The 22922-nt window shown below is 34.0% G+C and overlaps 1 protein-coding gene across 2 annotated transcripts in view; it reads right to left on the reverse strand.

Moving 5' to 3' along the window:
- LOC133804131 (probable rhamnogalacturonate lyase B) overlaps positions 1–12101 on the reverse strand; it is an 85283-nt gene extending 73182 nt beyond the window's left edge. The window contains exons 1-11 of one of the 2 annotated variants that reach the window (XM_062242288.1): positions 11964–12101; positions 11659–11780; positions 11251–11310; positions 9256–9375; positions 8996–9115; positions 8703–8844; positions 8389–8559; positions 8042–8197; positions 6619–6725; positions 6253–6346; positions 5292–5433 (exon numbers count right to left, since the gene is read on the reverse strand). In XM_062242288.1, the coding sequence (XP_062098272.1) occupies positions 5292–5433; positions 6253–6346; positions 6619–6725; positions 8042–8197; positions 8389–8559; positions 8703–8844; positions 8996–9115; positions 9256–9375; positions 11251–11310; positions 11659–11780; positions 11964–12008 (1279 nt within the window). In that variant the 5' untranslated portion in view covers positions 12009–12101. The remainder of the gene's footprint in view (positions 1–5291; positions 5434–6252; positions 6347–6618; positions 6726–8041; positions 8198–8388; positions 8560–8702; positions 8845–8995; positions 9116–9255; positions 9376–11250; positions 11311–11658; positions 11781–11963) is intronic. The other variant, XM_062242289.1, reaches the window with a different exon arrangement.
- Positions 12102–22922: the final 10821 nt, after the last annotated feature.

The raw sequence follows: 22922 nt of genomic DNA on the forward strand, positions 1-22922 counted from the left end.
ATAATTGCTTGGTAAGGATGCTTAATATGGTGAAGAAAATTTATTAAACATTATGAATCACAATTTATCTATCCTTTCGATAGTAAATTAATGTATTTGATTATAATGTTTAATAGATTGTTCTTACCTGTGTATGAGTTCTATTTTGTATGTTTGTCTAAGAACTCTAGCATACATAATGATCATTTGTTATTTTGCAATCATATATTGATGAGAAAAGAGCACAAATGACATGGTTTATCATAACATGTATTTAATAGTTATTGCTCTTGTTTCTCATTCAGCTGTAAGCATTCCTAGATCTCCTGCCGTCTTGACGCTGAATGCAACCAACCACAAGCAGTGGATTGAAAATATCACGATGAACTTGACCTTCATGAAAATGGACTTGGCCTTGAGAATTGAGGAACCATCTAAGCCTGCTGATGATGCTACTGAGAAGGTTAAGAAATCTTACGAGGACTGGGAACACTCCAATCGTTGTTGCTTGATGCTTATGAGATATCACATGGACGAATCCATTCGTGATAGTATTCCCAAGTCTGAAAATGCAAAGGATTTTCTTGCTGCCATTAAGGAAAAGTATAAGAAATTCTTAAAGAATGAGAAGAATGAACACTTGAACATGCTGCATCACACTGTTTACGATGGTTCAGGTGACATTAGGGCTCACATTGACAAGCTCATGGGCCACTATCATAAACTTAAGGCCATGGATATGGACCTTGGTGAGGATTACATGGTGTGGTTGGCGATGGAGAACATTCCATCTCAGTTTGATTCAATCAGATCAAGCTACAATGCTCAGAAGGAGCAATGGACTGTTGGGGAGATGTCTGCTATTCTTGCCAAGGAAGAGGAGGACATGAGAAAGGGAAGGGCAAGAAGTATCTCCATGGTGACAAATCCCAATAATTCCCACAAGAGAAAGTTCACTCCTAGTAACTCTAGTGACCAAAAGCATAATAAGAAGAAAACAATTAGTTCTAAAGGGAGTGGACAGTCAGTCTCTTCTTCTACTGGTCATAAGAATGAGTTTTTCAAGGGAAAATGCAACTTTTGTCAAAACTTTGGGCACAAGAAAGCTGATTGTCGAAAGCTCACCTAGAGAAGAAAGGTAATTGTCTTGTGATGGTTTGTTTAGAATCCAATATTATTGATGTGCCCTCAAATTATTGGTGGTTAGATACTGGAGCCACAATTCATGTTACGAATTCCTTGCAGGCAATGACAAGTCGAAGAAGACCGAGTAGTCTGGAGCAGAATGTGTACATGGGAGACGATACAAAAGTCCAAATCGAATTTTTGGGGACAGTTAGATTGCAGTTGAATACAGGACATTTTTTGGAGTTACAGGATGTTGCTTACATACCCTCTTTTAGGAGGAATTTGATTTCTGTATCTATTTTGGATAGGCTTGGATATAATTTTCTTTTTGGAACTGGAAAACTCACTTTGTATCGTGACTCTCTTTTGGTCGGAAATGGAACTTTATGTGGAAATTTATATAAACTTGATTTGCATGATGTTGCTTCTGTTTCTTCTACTTCTTCTCTTAATACTGTTGTTGGTTCTAAACGTGCAAGGTTAGATTTAAAATCTTCTATGTTGTGGCACAAACGTTTAGGCCATATCTCTAAAGATAGAATGCAAAGGTTGGTGAAAGATGGGGTTCTTCAAGATCTAGATTTTTCAGATTTTACTGCCTGTGTTGATTGTATTAAAGGAAAGTTAACGGCCAAAGTTAGAAAAAGTAAAACAGATAGGTGCACACGATTGTTGGAGTTGATCCATACTGATATTTGTGGGCCTTTTGTTCCGCCTGCTATGGGTGGTTATAAATACTTTATCACCTTCATTGATGACTTTTCCCGGTATGGCCATGTTGAGCTCATTCGTGAAAAATCTGAATCTTTAGATGCGTTTAAGATTTTCAAGACGAAAGTTGAGCTTCACAAGGGGAAGAAGATCAAGGCAATTAATTCTGATAGAGGTGGAGAGTATTATGGACGTTATGATGAAAGTGGAAGGAACCCCGGGCCTTTCGCTAGATACTTACAGGAATGTGGCATTGATGCAAGATATACAATGCCAGGAACACCCCAACAGAATGGAATTGCTGAAAGGAGAAATTGCACTCTTCTTGACATGGTGCGATGTATGTTGATTCATTCTAGTTTGCCAGAGTTTTTATGGGGTGAGGCATTAAAGACTGCAGCTTATATCTTGAATCAAGTGCCCAGCAAGTCTGTCCCAAAGACGCCTTATGAGCTATGGTCAAGTAAGAAACCAAGCTTGCGTCATTTTCATGTTTGGGGTTGCAAAGCAGAAGTGAGGCCCTATAATCCACAGTCTAAGAAACTTGATCCGAAGACCATTAGTGGCTATTTTGTGGGCTACACCATTGGATCAAGGGGTTCCAGATTTTATTGTCCATCTCACACCACCAGGGTTATAGAATTAGATAGGGCTGTCTATTTTGAGGATGAATTTGATTCAAGTCAAGGGTCAAGAGAAATTGTTTTCAGGGAAGAACACATTTTTGTCCCTGTACCTGTCGCTTCCGCTCTTATTGATGACCCTGTAATTGAACAGATTCCGGTAGAAACTCATGATGAACCTCAAAATCAAGAACAAGGTGAAAATCTTGATATTGGGGATGATGAAGCTATGGTGAGAAGATCACAGAGAACCCGCAGGTCTGCTATTCCTAATGACTACCTTGTCTATTTACAGGAACATGAGTTTGATGTGGGAGACACTTTTGAGCCAGTTACCTATCAAGAAGCTATGAATAGTCCTCAATCTGTGTTGTGGATGGATGCAATGAAAGATGAGTTGAATTCTATGTCACAAAATGAAGTTTGGGAGTTGGTTGAATTACCCAAAGGTTGCAGACCCATTGGATGCAAATGGGTGTATAAGATCAAACGTGACTCGAATGGGCAAGTGGAAAGGTATAAGGCTAGGCTTGTGGCTAAAGGCTATAGCCAGAGAGAAGGTATTGATTTCAAAGAAACCTTTTCACCTGTTTCCACCAAAGATTCGTTGCGAATTATTATGGCTATAGTTGCTCATTTTGATCTAGAACTCAATCAAATGGATGTGAGGACTGCCTTCTTGAATGGAGATTTATTTGAAGATGTTTACATGACTCAACCTATTGGTTTTGAGAAGTCTGGCAAAGAACACATGGTTTGCAAGCTCAAAAAGTCTATCTATGGGCTTAAACAAGCATCAAGGCAGTGGTATCTCAAGTTCGATATGATTGTCACTGCAAATGACTTCAAGGAGAATGTAGTAGATCAATGTATATACATGAAGGTCAGTGGGAGCAGCTTTATTTTTCTAGTATTGTATGTTGACGACATCCTGCTTGCATCTAATAATTCTGATCTGTTGTCTGAGACAAAACAACTTTTGTTTAGCCATTTTGATATGAAGGATCTTGGTGAGGCTTCCTATATACTTGGGATTCAGATTCTTCGGGATAGGGCTAATGGTATTCTTCATTTGTCTCAGAAGACTTACATTGATCGGATCTTGAAAAGATTCAATATGCATGCATGTTCTCCTGGGAAGGCACCGATAGTGAAGGGTGATAAGTTCTCAAAGGCCCAATGTCCACAAAATAATAAAGAGAGAGATGAAATGAAGATTATTCCTTATGCGTCGCTTGTAGGCAGCTTGATGTATGCTCAAGTATGCACACGCCCAGATATTGCTTTTGTTGTTGGTGTGTTGGGTAGATACTTGAGTGATCCTAGACTTAGTCACTGGAAAGCAGCTAAGAAGGTCATGAGGTATCTTCAGGGTACCAAGGATCATATGTTGACTTACCGGCGAGCTGACACTCTTGATATAGTTGGGTTCAGTGATGCCGATTATGCAGGATGCGTGGATGATAAAAAGTCCACTTCAGGCTACATCTATATGATGGTTGGAGGAGCTGTTTCGTGGAAAAGTGTCAGGCAGACTCTCACAGCTTCCTCTACGATGGAGGCAGATTACATGGCATGTTATGAGGCTACTTGTCAAGCAATATGGTTGCAGAATTTCATTTCAGCATTGGGTGTTGTAGACTCCATTTCGAGGCCGCTGAAATTGTACTATGACAATTCCGCAGCTGTAGCTTTCTCTAAGAACACTCGAAGTACTTCTCGCTCAAAGCATATTGATATTAAGTACTATTTCGTTAAAGAGAAAGTTGCTGAATCCCTCATTACCATTGAGTACACGCCTACCGCTAGCATGTTGGCAGATCCACTTACAAAAGGCTTACCTATATGTGTGTTTGCAGAACACATTACCCGTATGGGATTACTAGGGGCCTAGATTACTGAGTTCAGTGGGAGCTATTTTATGTATTGAACATGCTAGTATTTTGTGTGGAATGCTTATGACTTGTATTTATGAAACATGCATAATGATATTTGAAGTCACTTCTTATTATTGTTGTCATATATATGAATATATATTGTTGTTTGACGAAGTGATAGGTACAAAAGAGACGAATGCGCATAGTCTCAAATTGATGTACCACATGCATGTTTGGTTTAATGATTGTTATTGTATTTGAATGTCTTCAAGACCGAATCATAAATAATATATGTATCCTATCGATATGATATTATATATGATTTATTAGACTGTCTTTCTGTGATGGACAACATTATGGTGGTTTGATTATATTGTCTAAGTGGGAGAATGTTAGAATTTTATATGGACTAATATAATTACAAACATAATTCCATTATCACAGTCATTTTCTAGAGTGCCTACGAATAGTTAAAGACCATAATGGGATGATTAATATTAATCTAATTGCAATTGAGGCACATGGTAGCACCCTAAAGACTATAGGTTGGTCCAGTAAACCATAGTCCACCATATCTAATAATATAAGCACAATAGACCCAATATACCCCTTAGGGTAAGAAGGCATACGAGACATATATATAGAACATATATGTTGGTGGGAGAATACAGACATATGGTTTGGTAAGGGTTGCTATCCATAAGTTCTCTCTTGTATTGCTATTTTCTAATCATCTTTGTGTAGATCGTGAGAGATTCAAAGATGAACATTGGAGACTCAATGTCAGGTATGTTTTATCTCTATATATTTAATTCAATGCTCTAAATAAAATGTGTTCTTAAATTGTTGTATGAGCATATAATGTTGTTTTGAATCTGATTTATGGATTTAATGCTCATAATATTGTTTACAATTTATCAGCTTCTACATAGTATATATATAGAAGCAGCAGGAAAGGGGAGGATTAAATGACCTGCAGTTATGTTAATGAGAAGATCATTTTTGTAGTCTCCAATGAAACCAGGGACCCATGCATATAGATTGTATTGACCTACACGAACATCGTTTATGGAGAAATAACCATTCTCATCTGCTTTTGTCCAAAATTGATAGCCCTGCCAAATCAAATTTCTTACATATATAATTTATAATAAATAATAAGCAATATTCAATAGTAATTTAATGATACATTACATATGTGGTATAATTATTTTCCATATACAAAGGAAACTATTGAAATGTGTAGTTGTGCTCCGTGATTTTGAAAAACGTAGTTGATATAAAACTATAATAGAAGACTTAACTAAAGTATCTCCATTATCCCGATATAATGATCTTGCCTTGCCAGTATATAAAAATATAGTAATGATTATGTTTTGTTATAGGTAATGTATCTAAAGTGTTTATAAATATTAATTGATTTGTTCAAATCTAAGAAAAATAAAATTTATCATACCTTTTTTTTTCCTATGCTTTCCTCGTTGTAGGATATGCTAATATTATCGACTTTTAGAAATTAAAAAAAAAATTGAATATATATAATTATCCATATAACAAGTTCAATATTATTCAAAGATATTTAAAGAAGGAAAGTTATTAGGTTTATTATTCATAGATACTTTTAGTATTTTCGCTACATTAGTAAGTTGCAACTATATTATTTTTACATGATGGTGTATAATGTATTTATATGAAACTTTTCACAAATTTTTAAAAAATTTCGAATAATTTAAGATATTGAAATCAAGATTCAAACTCCTTTTACCTAGTATATACTATGTATATATCTTTCAAATGTTATTATAACTATATTTTCTATATATAAATTAATAAAGTTACTAAGAGTAAAAACTAATTGGTAATAATTTTAAAGTAACGAGAAATATAATTGTTTGGAAAACCATGAAAAAAGAACAGAAAAAAGATAAAATCACCTTGGATTCAAGTTGCCATGATCCAACTTTACCGGGTGGTGCCAAGCCTACTTGAGCCTCTTCTCCACATACAATATCTTCTTCAGATATATACCTTTGATAAATATAAAGTATGAATAAGTAAATAAAGCCAATACGACGAATACTTTATACTTTTATATTTTATTCCCACGTTTTCATTTTGTGCTGTGGTTTTTAATTTGCCTTAAATTTGTAATTTTTCAATCTTTTAAATTAATTATTGCTCAGTTTTAACTGCCAATAGAATACTTTCTCTAAGGCAATTATTATTATTATTATAGGTTAATAAGAAAAAATATACATAATATTAATATTTTGATGGAGAAACTATATATATATTTATACCGGTCTCTCACTTTCAGTCTACCACTAAGGCAACCTCGTTGGTCCGAGGATGGAAAGTCCTTGGAAGCAATAAAATTGTAGGGCCAACTTTGTACTTCGATCATCATCTAAACACAAACATATGTAAAATTAATTGGGAAATTTCAGATTCTATGTGTTATATTGGGTACTAATTAAAAAATATGCTAGTTATATTAAATATTTTAAAATAATGTTTCTTTTTGACCTTCTACTCAAAATACTTTTATTTCTTTTCTCTTCTCTCTTCTCACTTTTCTTTTTTCTCTCTCTTTTTCGGTTCACTTTCTCTCACCTCATGACACCACCAACACACTAAACATTGTATTTCGAACAGATTTGTGCATGATTTTTTTTTTTTTTGCAATTTTTTTTCAGATCTAAAATTCTGAAATTTGCAGAAAATTGACATTGCTCGATGGTGGTTCGATGGTGCTCGATGCTAGCTCGATAGGGCCTTCAAAATCAAGATTTTCGTGAAGAAAAAAAAAACGAATTTGCTCGATGGAAGTTCAATGATGCTCGATGTTAGCTCGATACGTATAATTTTTCACTCGGATATCCGTTTGGGGTTATTTGTTTTTTGATTTTGGATATTTTTTCAAGATCTACACGTTTGACATGCTCATATGCACATTTGTAAAGTTTAAAACTTGAAGAAAAAAAATATAAAAATCATGCCCAGATCTGTTCGAAATTCAGTATTTAGTGTGGTGGTGGTGTTGGTAGTGCCGTGAGGTGAGAGAGAGTGAACCGAAAGAGAGAGAGAGAGAGAGAGAGAAGAGAGAAGAGAGAAGAGAAAAGAGATGGGGTTGTGCCAAAAGTAACGTTATTTTGAAATCTTTAATATTGGCAGCATATATTTTAATTAGCACTCAATATTAAGTATAGAAAGCAAAATTTCCCTCTATTTATATTAGGAATCATTCTTTCTAAAAGAAAAATGGAAAATAAAGTCAAGATTAATGTTAAAATTAAGGTAAAATGCAATAAAAAATGTTAATATCCATTAGAAGAAATTTAAGGACAAATAAAGTTGATTCAGTATAAAAAGAAATGAGACATTTTACAAGTGTTATGTCGTAAAAAGTACTAAAAATGAATGTGGTGAAATATTTTGCAACACAAACCGCCGTCTTCTGGCTGAAATCTCGTAACCAAAGATTATATATGAGTTTTATTTCGACGCCTTTAAAAAAAAATGTCGCCCAAAGGGTCTTGATTTTTAATAAATTAAAAAAAAAATTCTGTCCTTTTGGTGACGCGCATTCTGCATTGTATATTTCCTTAAAATGTAATTTAAAATAAATATTTTTGTTGTTGACATTTGGCCATGCGCGCGGTATGCAATATAAGTAATAATAAGTAACGTTAATTATTTTATTATAATGAATTAAACCTAAACCTGGATCTTAGCATCATCCCAAAGCTGAAGTGGATCAGTTTCATTAGGGACGGAATTGAGATAAATGAAAACAGGGCCGAAAACTTTCTTCCACGGTTCGTTGGATTGGAATTTCAGCACCATATCCTTTCCAGCATAGTGAGCACTAAGAAACATCTGCTCATGTATAATTTCAATCTCATCATATAAATATATATATTGTAAATTCAATAAATTATTAAATTGAAGCATACGCCCTCAATTTTTGTTTGTTGGTTTGTTAATAATAAATAAGAATATCAGGCTAGCCTATTAGTATAAATAAATTAATAAATAATAAGTAAGTAATTTAGAGTACGTATACTGACAGCGAGGGTAATAGGTCCGACGTGAGAGGTTAGGTTCTGCTTAAGAGGGCCACCAGATCGAAACTCGTTACTGGGTGTAATTTGCCAGAACCCTATTCCCGGTTTCTTGCATATCCAACCATGCACTTTCAGATCTCTGTTCTCACACGAGTACTCGTACTTGTCATCCACCTAATTATATAAATATATATATATAAGTCAAAAAAATTTCCAATAACACCAAATTATTAACTATAAGAAATCACTAGCTAGCTACTGCACTGCTATAAAAATACATATACTCGATTATTAATTAATGTTACTGGCCTACGTACCTCTCCTTTGAAGTCTGCCTCGATAGGATTCACAAGAAGTACAGCCTCAGGGAATGCGAGCTCTTTGCCTCTAGGCGGTAACCGGTCATCGGGAAAAGGCATGTGTCTTTGCCTGTTATCAGCTATTGCCATGTATTGAAACCTATAATTATTAATAACAACAGTACTCATCGTCATCAAGATCAACCCTTATAATAATAATAATAATAATAATAATAATAATAATAATAATAATATACTTCCAAAAAATTAAAATATAATAGAAAACAGTATGCATATCCACATATGCTTACTTGTCCTTTCTGAGCTTGAAAACAATCCTAGTCTGAGGAAGGTTGAAAGGAGGCCATTCTTTTAAGTGCTCATAAATGGCGTATGTGTAGAAGCCTGACGAATTATCCAGCATTACAAACCTGAAATTTAATATATGTATGAGTAGCAAAATAAATACTACTTACTTACATAAAGTTTTATTATTATTATTATTATTTTAATTTGTAAAATATATATTTTATTTGCAATAAACTAATTTTCATAGAGTAAATTAAATGACCTTATGTCTATGTTTAAAGGGACACGTTTGTCTAGGAGAGAGGTATTCCATTTTCTAGTGAATGAGATCTCCACCCGTTCCTCGTTTTCCACTATAACCTTGAAGTTTGTCCCTTTCATTCTGCAATATTTAATTAATTAACGCAGCTAGCTAGCTACATAAACCATTCCAATATTTAACCTTAAAGCTATACACTACTACAAATACACTATTTTAGGACACTTTTTTAGGGTACTCACCTAGATGTGTGTCCTAAAAATTTGATTTTTTTTTTAAAAACACCTCATGGACTTTTTATGACACTCATTGCAAGTCCTTAAAGAATTTTTTTAGGACACGCGGTGCAATTCCTAAAATCTTATGTGTGTCCTGAAAGTTTGATTTTTTTTAACAAAAGTTCCTGGACTTTTTAGGACACTCATTGAGAGTCCTTAAAAAAATATTTTAGGACTCGTAATGAATATCCTAAAAAAAATTGTAGGTCCTAAAAAACTTAAATAGAAAATTTAAGTGTTGTCATTTAATTAATTATTTATTGGGAAATAATTAATAAGAAATAATTATTATGTGTTGGGAAATAATATTTAACAAGATGTTTTTTTTTTAACATTTCATTTTTATTTTTTAAATGTTATATCATATATATAATGCCTAAACCTAATAACCTAATAGATCTGCCGCCTCCTTCCTTCTTCTTCAACAGAAAGAACTCAGCCCTTAGCCACTCTCATCAACAGCTGCGGATCACGACACCCTTAGCCACTCATCATCAACAGTTACGGACGACGACCGACAGTGGCGCAAATCTTCGGGCTGGGTGGTTCTTGGCGATGGCGGCGGATTCAAGCGACGCAGGGGCGAGAACTTTCGGGCTGGGTGGTTCTCGGCAACGACTACGGCTTCGAGCGACGCAGGGGCGACGACTTCAAGCTTCGGCCAACGCATGCTCGGTCTAGGTGGTCCTTCTCGCCGACGGCTTCGGGCGACGTAGGGGCTCATCGGTGCAAGGCTTCTGGCTGGGGCTCGACGTCGACGGCGACTGGTGGTTCTCGGCGCCTCCGTCCACCACGGTAGTTTAGTTTGTTTTTTTATTTAATATTTATTTAATATATAAATGTTATTTCTGAATTATATATATATTGATTTGAATTTTATTTTGGGTATGTTTTTAGTGTATAGATAATAGTTTCAGATTATCAATTTATTTTATTTTGGGTATGTTTTAAGTGTATAGATTAATATTTCAGATTATCAATTTATTTTGTTTTGGGTATGTTTTTAGGGTATATTAATAGTTTAGGTATTTTGTGTTTCATTTTCAAATTATTAGTTAATGTTTAATTAATATGTTGTGTTTGTTTCTGGACTGTCTGATTTTGTTTATATGTTGTATTTGCAGGTTTTTAAAATTTGGGGATGTCTGATTTGCAGTTGTTATGCTGCCCGTTTTTCTAAGAAAATTTATGGACTCATGTAGATTTAATTATATAAAATTGTTGTTTATCTTTAGAATTAATTAGAATGGTTGTTAATTATTGTGTTTCATTGAAAATAATGTACAAGTTTTGTTATTTTAATTTATAAGTTTTCAGATTTGTATATAAATGTTTCATTTAAAAAGTCATTTTTAATTTAAAATAAAAATAAATTATTTTTAAAAAAACTAAAAATAAAATTTTTCAGGACTAGCAATGCGAGTCCTAAAAACATTAATTTAGGACTCGCAATGAAAGTCCTAAAAAATTACTTAAAGGCACTCAACCAGATTTTTTAGGACTCGTATTGCGAGTCCTAAAAACATTTTTTTAGGACTCGCAACGCAAGTCCTAAAAAACTTTAGTTTTTAAGGCTCTTAAATAGAGGACTCGCGTCCCGCGAGTCCTAAAAACTTTTTTAAGACTCGCAATTCTAGTCCTAAAAAAACTTTTTTTTTTGTAGAAGTGATACCAATGAATATATATATATATATATATGCTTTTACATGAACAAATTAACCTGTCAAATGTTCCGGTGGTTGCAGTACTTCCAGCTTTACTCCACACAAGATCCCAGTACCTGCAAAATCGAATCAATACATATATATATATATATATATATTTGTATATATATAAGATAATTGACCATAGTTATATATATACAAAAACATGAGTAATTGGTGTTCTTTTTACAGAGTTATTTTACAAAATGACTTTCTTTTCATAATTATTTACAAAATAATATATATTCGGTCAGAATCTAGACAAGGTGTCGAAAATTCCAAAAGAACGTCTAGAGTATTTTATGTTGATCGAATAATCATTTTACAAAAAATGATCAAAATGAAATTATTGTACGAAAATGACTAAAAAAAAGTGTCATTTTGCCAAATTCTCCATAAATACATATATACATATAGTTGTGTACCCTCTATTGTCTTCCTCGTTAAGAACTTCAAGTAAATTGTCGATGCCATTATATCGTATACCAGTAACAACTCCCCCTGGCTTTGACAGCGTCATTTTAAGTATGCCGTTGTCCATAACCACCTACAACATAAATATAAATATAAATATATATATTTATATATATTATACATAATACTTATATAATATAAGCCAAACATAGTCACGCATAACGTATGTAACGTTTAATTAATTATGCTATATAATTTTAATTTCAGACTCCAATAAATATCAATTAAAAGAAAAGAGTGAACCAGAATGACTTACGTGATGATCTCCAATATCAAGATGCACCCCATTAGCAGACGACATTGTAAGAAAAATCAAACAAAACCCCCAAAATTGATGATACTACTCAAGGCAGGGTAGTTGATTTTTCTCAAAAGTGATTAATTATATTTTCTTTCTCTGCTAGGCTATATGCCAAACACGTCTATTCATTTATATATAAGGCAAGTAATTTAGATACTGTATAATCTTAAAGTAAGCTTTACTTGAACTCTAAGATGACGAAAATTTTCATTTACTCACGAGGCTTTTTCTTTGTGTAAATTATTACTTATTTACAGCTGAGTCCTCATTGTGCACTGTCACAACAAAAAAGTCAAAAATCATGGTTTGTGTTGAGAAAAGTCATATGGGCTTTGGTGACGCATGCTTACATCGGGAAAAGATGACGGCCGAAGTCCGTTGATAATATGACTTTTGCCAACGCAAAACAGATTACGCTGGCGATAGTCACTTTTATCGACGCAAAAATGTGCTGGCAAAAATATAGACGCATCGATGAAATTTTTTTCCACGGAATTCAAAAAAACATTTTTGACGGCGCAAAATTGCGCCAGTGTAAGTGTAACATTGTGCCAGCACTAAATTATGCTAACAAATGTTAAGACCTTTGGCGATGCGATTTTACGCTAGTAAAAGCCAAACTTTTAGTGGCGTGAAATTGCGTCGGTAAAAAACAATTTATTTTTGGCGACAATGATTTTTGCTGACACAATTTTGCGCAAATAAAAGTATTTTTAAAAAAAAATTAATAAGCTATTTAAAAAATTATATTTAATGATTTTAATTTTAATTATTAATATTAATTATTTAATTTTAATTTTAATTTATTTAGTAATATTATTTAATTTAATTAGAAATAAAATAAAAATTAAATTAGAACTATTAGTGTCAATTGTCTCCACTAAACATGAAAATATGAAAGTAGTTTAGTAAATTAACACAAACTTTGTATCTACATGTGGGTACTGTCCTCATCATCTCCGCCCCATCAGCATTCCCACCCCTGTCAACTGCACCATCTTCCTCATAATCAGCATCTTCAGGATCCTCTTCTGACAAGTCCACAGTAAAACCAGAAGACAATACACCAACCTGCTTCAACAAAATACTGAGCAACAAATCTGAACGTCATTGACGATTCTCAAGTTTATTCATATACTTCTTTAGGTGTTGATTTTTCTGCATAATGGCATCCACTCTAGGTGGCAATTGCCCAAACATTTGAGAAGATGATGAAGATCCTGCCCTCTTCCTGCCAATTGCCTTTAGCATAGGCAATGCCGAAAACCCTTTCTTATAGTGTGGGTGGGGCCGAAGGACATTAGTGACAATGTCCATATCATGCGTGAGCTGATTGTCAACATTATCGCCGACACAAGAAGTAGCAGATGATGTAGCGACCGAACTTTGCGATGCTCGATGCTTGTTCATTTGAGTTTGCACAATAAAAAACAAATATATTATATTCCAATATAACATTAAAAGAAAACCTAACTTCAAAAGAAAATAACTAAACAATATGAACATTTCTAAAACAAAGTTATCGATTGTATAGTTTCAAAGTATAACTTTATTATCTATCTACCAACATCTCATCATTAATGACTACAGACCAGTGATTGGAAAAGAATGTAAGTAATTTTGTTCCTGTATGTGGGAGCAAGTGGACTAAGTTAATTTGGTCAGCAAAATCCATATCTAAACCAAAAGTGTGCGGATATTGATAACATGTATGGTAAGAGTGGTTAATTCCATTAATGGGGGAATTTATGTCTCTAAACAAATATGTGCATTTTTTTTTTTTATTGAGATATGGATTTTCATGACCAAATTAACTTAGCCCACATGCTCCAAGATACGAGGACAACATTAGTTACATTCTTTTTCTATTTTGGTCCACAATCATTAATCATAAAGATATTGACACATAGATCATAAACTTTTAATTGTTATAGATTTAATTAATAATCAATAAGTAATTACTAATTGACACCAACCAATTAATAATTACTATTTCTTAATTATTTACTAAACTTTTAGTTTTTTTAAGTAAACATTAAGTTAAATAATCATAAATTAGTTAAGGTTAGGAAACTAACATGTTTTGTCGCCGCTTCGTCGTTAATCCACTTATCATTCTTCCCGTGGAGTTGCTCGAATGTGTCGATCATGCTCGGAAACTGGCCAGTAGACGGGTCAATAAAAAAACCAAATTATTAAAACACTATAATCCTTATAATATTTTCCTAACTGTAAAGATACCGGTTATTATAACTTACGTGATCATAAACATGTGCAACGATGGATTTGATACCGTGTCCTCCTGGTATGGTAATTTTTGCTCGAGCCTCTTTATTTCTCTTAGATATATGCTTAAAAAAATACTCATTAATTTAGAATTTAAATTTATAATTAAACATTAATTTAAAAACTAAAGTATACCTTTTGATCACCAGAAAGCCCAATAATTGCATAAAATTGCCTAATCAGTTGAACTAACACTAAGGTTTCGCCTTCCCTCCCTTGTTGTCCATGCATCCCCTAACCTATACCCAATGCCTCTTTATCGTATGATGCCAATCAATCAGATAGGGGTGTGCACGGTGTGGTTTGAACATTTTTTAATACACCACGCTACAAGTGCGGTGTAGTAGCTAGAACACACCGTGCGGTGTTATTTCGTTGCACCAAACCGACCAAACCAAACCATTTTTTGCGGTGTGGTTTGGGTGGTTTTCCTCGGTGTAAGTGTGTTAAAAAATATGTGTGAGATGGAGATGGTGATAGGGAGGAGGCGCAAATGAGATGAGAGAGGAAGGAGTTGTTGTCATGTATGATGTGTTAGAGAATAAGGTTATACCCTAATTTAAGTGGGCTCCTAATTTAAGTGGACTACTAGTTTCATATTGGGTTACTAAAAAATGGTAAATATGTAAAGTTTAATTTTTTTTAACATATTTGTAAGTATACGGTGCGGTGTGGTGCAAACCAAAATTTCACACCGCCAAACTGCGCACCGCACTGCGAGGTTTAGCTAAGATACAAACCATACTGAACTATTCCACTTTTGACACCGCGGTTTGTGGTGTAGTGTGGTGCGGTGCGGTCGGTCGCTGCGGTTTTCCGATTTAGATGCTCGCCCCTACAATCAGATACTTTTGCATCTGTCTTACCATGTCATTGTTGATTACATGATTGTCTTGTGGATAAATGAATTTGTCCTAAAATCATAAATTTGGAATTCGTTAAAATAGTATGAAGATAGAAAAAATAATTAATAGTGATTTATTCGAAATTTACAAAAAACACTTACACATAACCTTTGTCGAATAACTTCTTGATCAGCTGGCTTTACTTTTTCCCAAGCTAGTGTATTTGGGGGTACGGTGTCACGCAAATAACGAGCCATGGCATTGTTGAACCACTTGTCGTACGTTTGAACGACTTTTCCAATTTCTTCATCAAACTCTACTTTGAGGTGACTAAATTTTTTGGTGGCCAACTCCTTCTCAATATTGGCACCGTAATAAGCTCCCAGACCCCTCTTGGAGCCACCACCGGTGTCATTACTTGGTTTGACCATGCTACATTAAAATATCATTAATCAATTAATTCATATTATGTATGTCTATTGCTTTGTGATATTAAATTAATATTTTATTACTTGTGGTTTTTCCCAACCTACCCTATTCTGACCTAGTGGATCCCTTGGAGATAGTAAGCAGTCATGTACTTCTCCCCATTTTTTCAAGATGTTTCTCAAACATCTTGAAAAAATGAGGAGCAGTTAATGAATACATTGACTATCCCCAAGGCATCCACTAGGTGTATGTCTATGTCTATGTATATCTCTGATACTATCATTAATAAATGATAATAAATAGAGTTTTGATTGAATTAAATACAAAGTTACAAATATTTATTCAAATTACATATCACCATCCTCATCATCACTAACTACAACATCATTACGGACACCACTATCACTATCACTATCACTATCGACTAGTACATTGCCGCCATCCTCATCGTCTTCATACTCGGCCAACGTGTCGTCTTCAAATTCACCTTCATTGTCAACATCGTATTCATCTGAACTTTCGCCAACCAAATCACCGTTGTTGTACACTTCAGTGGGATTGACATCAACCTGATCATACTGAAGATTATCAAAACTTTGAAGTTCTACCCACAACTGAAATGAAGAAGAATTAACTTATTGTAATATTGGTATATCACTTGTGGTCTCTATATCATTGACATCTCTATCTGAGAAATCCCACACATTCCTCGAAATGTATTCATTAACGAGCCTCCAATCATCCTCATTTTTTACATCCTGAGGATAATACACCAACTTCGCTTGAGATGCGAGAACGAAAGGATCTTCTTTTTAGCATTCTTCCTTTACGTAGACACTCGTAAAATTAGATTCCACTTTAATTCAACCAGTATCGAACCATCTACACTTGAATAGGAAAACGATGTAACCCATTAAGTAGGACAATTCAATTACTTCTTCCTACACTCCATAAAAAATCACTCCTTCCTCACTTGGCACAATTACACCGCAATTTTGTGTTTTAAGCTTCATATCACGACCATGAACCACAAATTTGACACCATTCACTATCATCCATGGATAAGAGAACATTGTGCCGCTTGATTTGTTTGCAAGAGCATACAATTAATTATTAACTTCAGTAGGTGTTGAATCACACAAACCGTTCACCTACCATCATTAGCTTTGAATGTTACTTTTGAATTGATTAAGTGTAGTTTCTAATGAGAATTGAGTAAGAAACTCGTTCTTTGAACCACTGAGGAAACTCAGCTTCTTGGCGAACTTCAAGATTTGAGCCCCCACATTTTCTTAACTCATTCATATGCTCACTACAAACAAATAGAAATGTTATGATTTCATACTGTACCCGATACATAAACTAAACATATTTATAGAATTTTTTTGGAAAACACACCTAAGGTACTCCTTCATTTCGGCATAGTTGTTCAAGATATACCACTCAGCCTTTTGCTTTAATAGCGAATTGAGGAGAACACTTGATTTCTTACCAAATGGATGACCAACATCCTTATAGATAGAATATTCCCGATTTGGTTGGGATTCAACACGGTCGTCGTTCCTCTCAAGTCGATTGAATCGAGTCTCAACCCCCCGGAGGTACATCAAGAAAAAGGTTAAGGCCTCGTTAACCACGTAAGCTTCTGCAATTGAACCTTCCGTGCACGATTTCTGACATAATGATTGTAAACTGCCATTGAACGATCAATGGGATATATCCACCTAAAGTGCACGAGACCGCCAAGAATTACCTTTTTTGGAAGATGATAAACTAAATGCACCATAATATAAACAATGCACAAGGAAAAATCATTTCCAACTTGCATAGAATGGTGATAATGTCACCCTCCATCTTCTCGAGGTCTTTCACATTCAAAGTTCGTGAACAAAGTTTCTTGAAAAAACCGCACAACTCAATAATTGGCTTTCAAACTTCAGGAACCAAAAACGATCTACTTGCAGTGGGCGACAACTGCGGAAACAACATGTGGCAATCGTGCGATTTCAGTCCAGATATCTTGTCGTCATGGACATTGACATTCTTCGAAAGGTTTGTGGCAAAACCATCCGAGAATTCAATCGACTTCACAAATTCACAAAATACTCGACGCTCAGGGGCACTGAGGGTGTAACTAGCAGAAAGTTTCTTCCACTTGTTCCCTTCCTTGTAAAGGTGGAGTTTTTCCCTAATTTTTATGTCTGCCAGATCAAGTCTTGCCTTGTCAGTATCTTTAGCTTTTCCCTCTAAGTTCAACAAATTTCCTAAGACACTATCGCAAACATTCTTATCAATGTGCATTACGTCCAAGTTATGCCTGAGCAACAATTCCTTCCAATAATCAAGCTCGAAAAATATGCTCTTCTTCGACCAATTAAGTTCTGTCGGAGTCCTTTCGCATTTCACACCCCTAAATTCTTTGTGTTTTCCCAGTTGTCGAATATGCAAATTCTCCAATTGCTTCAACACATCATCACTTGAGTACTCTTTCGGTGGTGGCCTGAGTTCCTTGTTACGATCAAATAGTGCTCGTTTATTCCTCCATTAATGATTCATATCAAGAAACCTTATATGCCCAATGTAGGAAATTTTATTTCTAATCCCTACAAAGAGAGTTTCTTCATTACATGTTGGGCATGCCTTGTACCCTTTTGTGCTCCACCTGGACATCATAACATAAGCTGGGTAGTCATTAATAGTCCACAAGATTGCTACACACATATTGAATAATGTATTATTGTATGCATTTCGTGTTTCGACACCATTCACCCACAACTCCTTCAACTCGTCAAGCAAAGGTCTCATATATACATCAATATATTTTCCAGATGAAGACGGACCTAGAATCAGAAGAGACAACATTAATGATTGTGGTTTCATGCATTTGCACGGCAGCAAGTTGTAAGGGACAAGTATCACAGGCCACATGCTGTAAGAGTTGCTCATGTTCCCAAAAGGATTGAAACCATCTGTAGCCAACCCAAGTCTAACATTTGTAGGTTCAACTGCAAAAGATGGGTACAACTCATCAAGGTGCTTCCACGCCTTACTGTCAGCGGGGTGTCTCATCCCACCATCTTCCTTTTGCCTTTTAGAGTAGTGCCACCTCATATCCTCTGCAGTATATCTCGAACTATACAGTCTCTTCAATCTCGGTGTTAATGGAAAGTACATCATTACCTTATGAGCCACTTTCTTCCCGTTCCCATGATTATCTTGCCAACGACACTCACCACAAATCGGTCAGAGTACCAAATTCGCATTATCCTTGCAAAACAGTGTGCAATCATGCTTGCAAGCATCGATGGACTCATATCCCAATCCAATACTCTGTAACTTTGTCTTCGCCTCGTAGTGAGACTTAGGTAAGATCATTTCGCCAGGCATCATATTGACTAACAATTCCAACAAACCATCAAAGTAATGGTTGCTGCACTTGTTAATAACTTTCAGATGCATCGGCTTCACCAAGAAGTTAAATAAGGAATTGTAACGCCCTAAATAACCAAGGTCGTTACACTATGTATTTTAAAATAGTGCAAGACTTGCTAATCAAGTCGTTTGAACAATAATGTGATCCTAAAGTCAATTATCAGGTTAGGGTTAAAAAGAATTTGATCATAAATGATTAATTTTCATTAAAACAGATGTTTGATACATGGGATCCCAAAAACAGGGTAAAAGTGGTAATTTACAATCCCAAAAAGTTAATACAACCAAAAGCCACTCTAATGGAAAAATACAAATTTTAGGGCACTGTCCCTGTACTTTCCCTTGGCCGTGGCGGACGAGCAACTGACTATGTACACTCCGCCCCTAGAGCTCTCCAACTCATGGTTGGTCTAGTTTCTCTTTGCCTTTACTTGCACCACGTAGTACCCGTGAGCCAAGGCCTAGCAAGAAAACCATAAACAGCAAACACATATACAGTAGCAACATCGAATCAATCTTAATACAATCATTCAGAAATTCAACAAAATATAAGCATCAAACTAATAATAGTAAACATGTATTTTCAAGAATATATTTTAATCAGTAATACAAATGCTCAGGGTCAGCACCCTTAGGCCGAGCCCTATGTTTATTAAGCTGACCCTGACTCGCTTAGGTCGAGTCCATTATTTATTTAGCTGACCTCGGCTCACATTGGTCGAGCTGCGTCCAATGCGCTAATCGTCAGCCCTGGCTCCCTTAGGTCGTACTTTCACATTTCACATAATAACAATACAGTTACACAACACATATATCCAGATTCAGGGAATCTTAGTCCCAAACACAACCACATGGGTGCAATTTTCATACCTCGAATCCCACACAGAGAATTAAGAACTGTCCCGAGCACGATCCTCAGTCCTGAGCCTTAGCGATAAACCTAGTCATAGTGTCAATGAGTAACCATCAAATTCTTAATCCAAATAAATATTTATGAAACAAAAACTAGCCTCCGGGACCTCGAATTCTACTAAATCGGGTAGTAGAATGTTGGGTTTTATACCCTTATAAAACCATGTCGGACATGTAACACAATTTCATATTATCAATAAAAGTAGTAGAAATCATTTAGTTTGACAACAGTGTTGCTTGCTTGTTTTATTACATGATTATTGAAATAATACAAACATTTATAAAATCCCGAACATATGGATAGTTACAATTATAGTGACTAGGTCACAGTGGATTATAGTTGTAATTATATATTCAAAAGAACGAGTCCTAAGATTATATCAGTGCATTGTATTTTCACTGATTAGGCAATCTACGATATTATCTACTTACACATTTGGGGTGTGATGTCTTGTCCAAGGCATCGACCAAGTAGATAAGATCAGATGCATTTAGTTACATCGGACTAGGACCGATATTGATTATTGATTGATAAATAAGTATCATTGTTATCGAATCTAATCAATGTCACAACATTGACCATTTGTTAAGTCGATCTTAATTCTGAGTGATAATATTATGCTAATTATATTATTTAAATCTTTTGACTTGTTCACCAGCTTACCCTATGATCTAGCCCATACTTACATCTTGGAGATTTAGTAGTGTAATTAGTGAGAGTATTATTTATAGATGTGAAATCTATAACTTCTGTATGAGAAGTCAAAAGATGATTTCCTTAATTGCTTTGTTCAAAAGGTTAAATGATTGAGATCTCATTTCTGTGATTAAGTTCACAGTAATATAATTTATAAGGAACTTAGTGGGAGTAAGGATAAAATACTGATGAGGGGTAAAATGATAATTTGCACCCATCTCGTTAGTAAGTCATCGATAGAGGATTAACTGACTGTAATGGTTATAATAATGGATAACGTATTTAGGGTTTTGAAAATACGTTCTATGAATTCAAGAGTTCAATTCCGAGTCTATAGTGGAGTCACGAGGAATTAATAAGGTAGTGAAATTATTTGTAAATAAATTCACGGTAACTTGTTGGAGCTTGATTTCATGGATCCATGGTCCCCGCATCACCTTTGAGTAAATCATCTAGAATGCCTCAATTAATTGATTTAATTATCAATTAGGATTTTTAAAGTTGACTAGGTCAATTTTGGAAAATTTAAAGAGATATGAGATTTAGAAAATAAAAGAGAATCTTTGGGTAAATTTATTAATATTGATAAATTGGTGTCAATATAAATAAATAATATTAAATCAAATTTCAAATTATAATTAGTTAATTTGAATAAGGATTTAATTAATTAATTAATTAAAAAAATAAATAAAAGGTTTTGAATTTAGGCCCAATTGAGATTTAAATCCAAAACAAAGAGAATGGGCCCAATTCCATTTATGGCAGCCCAAGGCTTTTATTTTTATTTATTATTTTTAATTAATTTAAATTTAAATAAAGCCCATTAAGTTGCCTATATAAGGAATATCATATCTAGGGTTTTCATAAGGAAGTGAGTTTCAGTTGATTGGTAAGTGAAAACCTAGACAGCCTAACCTTTCTTGGCCACCCTCTCTTCTTCTTCTCTTTAAGATCTCTGTCTCATGTGTTGAGAACCAGCCCACACTAGTTCTAGGTTGATCAAAGGCTTGGTGAGGAAGACTGTGTTGCTGATCTTGTTCAATCTCTTGATAATACTCTGCTACAGAAAGGAATCAAGGGTTAGAGAGATTGAAGGAAGGAGTTGTTCATGTTTTGCTGCGTATTTGTAAGTTTCTACATTTTTGTGTTTATGTTAATTTACGAATCTGATGTTCATACGTATGTCATGTTATTCTATGTTTCTATTATGTGTTTGGAAAAATAATAGGAAACATGCATCTAGATTTAAATTCTAAGATCCTACAATTGGTCTCAGAGCTTATGTTGCCTAGATTTAGATGTTAAGAAAGCATGATTATATGTGTTTGATGACATGTTTAATTTTTAAAGTTTAATTTGGATGGTACATGAAATTTGATATGAATGTTTTGAATGTTTATGTGTCATATTGCTAATTTAAGTTGTCATATTTTTCATGCATTTTGAGTTCTCAGTCTGTGCTTGGTAAAATGCTCATTGAAAAATTGCACAATTTTTTTTTTTGTAGTTGGCGGCTCCCATTTTAATTGTGAATGATATATATATACATATATATAAAAACCCTAACTAGGGTTTACATACAACTATATATATATAAAAAAAAAATTAATATATATACGGTTTATTGATTAAAAAATTATATATATTTTTGAATAAAAAACCGTAACCGTATATATATATTTTGTTTATATATATATTTATGTATATAATTTAAAAGCTGGTTAATGTATTTATTTTGTTTTTGTTGTGCTAAAGAAATATCTAAGTATCTAATTTTAAAAATAGGAGATATTTTATTTAATGATAATTAAATTAATTTTATGTTTAATTAATTATGTGGTAAGTTTTCAATTGGGAAATCTTTTGATAACTCACTTAATTGTTTTAGATATTGATTTATTTATTTTAGCAATTGATTTATTTATTTTGGTGATAAATGTAATGATGCATAAAGATGTGTAATATGTCATATAAGTTTTCATGTTAGGCCCATCCAATTAATAAGAAAATTAACATATCTAGCATCATTATTAAGTTATTTTTTGCATTTGAGCTTTAAATATGTAAAATCCTTTTTTGGCTAAACTTTAATTTAGACAAAATATTTTAAATTGTTTAATGAAAATTAGTAGCATATCTCCATATTGATTTTTGGATTAATTTGCAATATTTTCAGCTGATTTTGTAATATGAAAATATCTTTAAGTGTGAATATATTTGTTGCCTTATTTATCACAAATAATCAATTTTTGGTAAAAATATATTGTGCAAATATCTTGAGATTATTTTAAGGGATTATGTGGGATTATGTCT

This window comes from Humulus lupulus, chromosome X (assembly GCF_963169125.1).
Source record: "Humulus lupulus chromosome X, drHumLupu1.1, whole genome shotgun sequence".
NCBI lineage: Eukaryota > Viridiplantae > Streptophyta > Magnoliopsida > Rosales > Cannabaceae > Humulus > Humulus lupulus.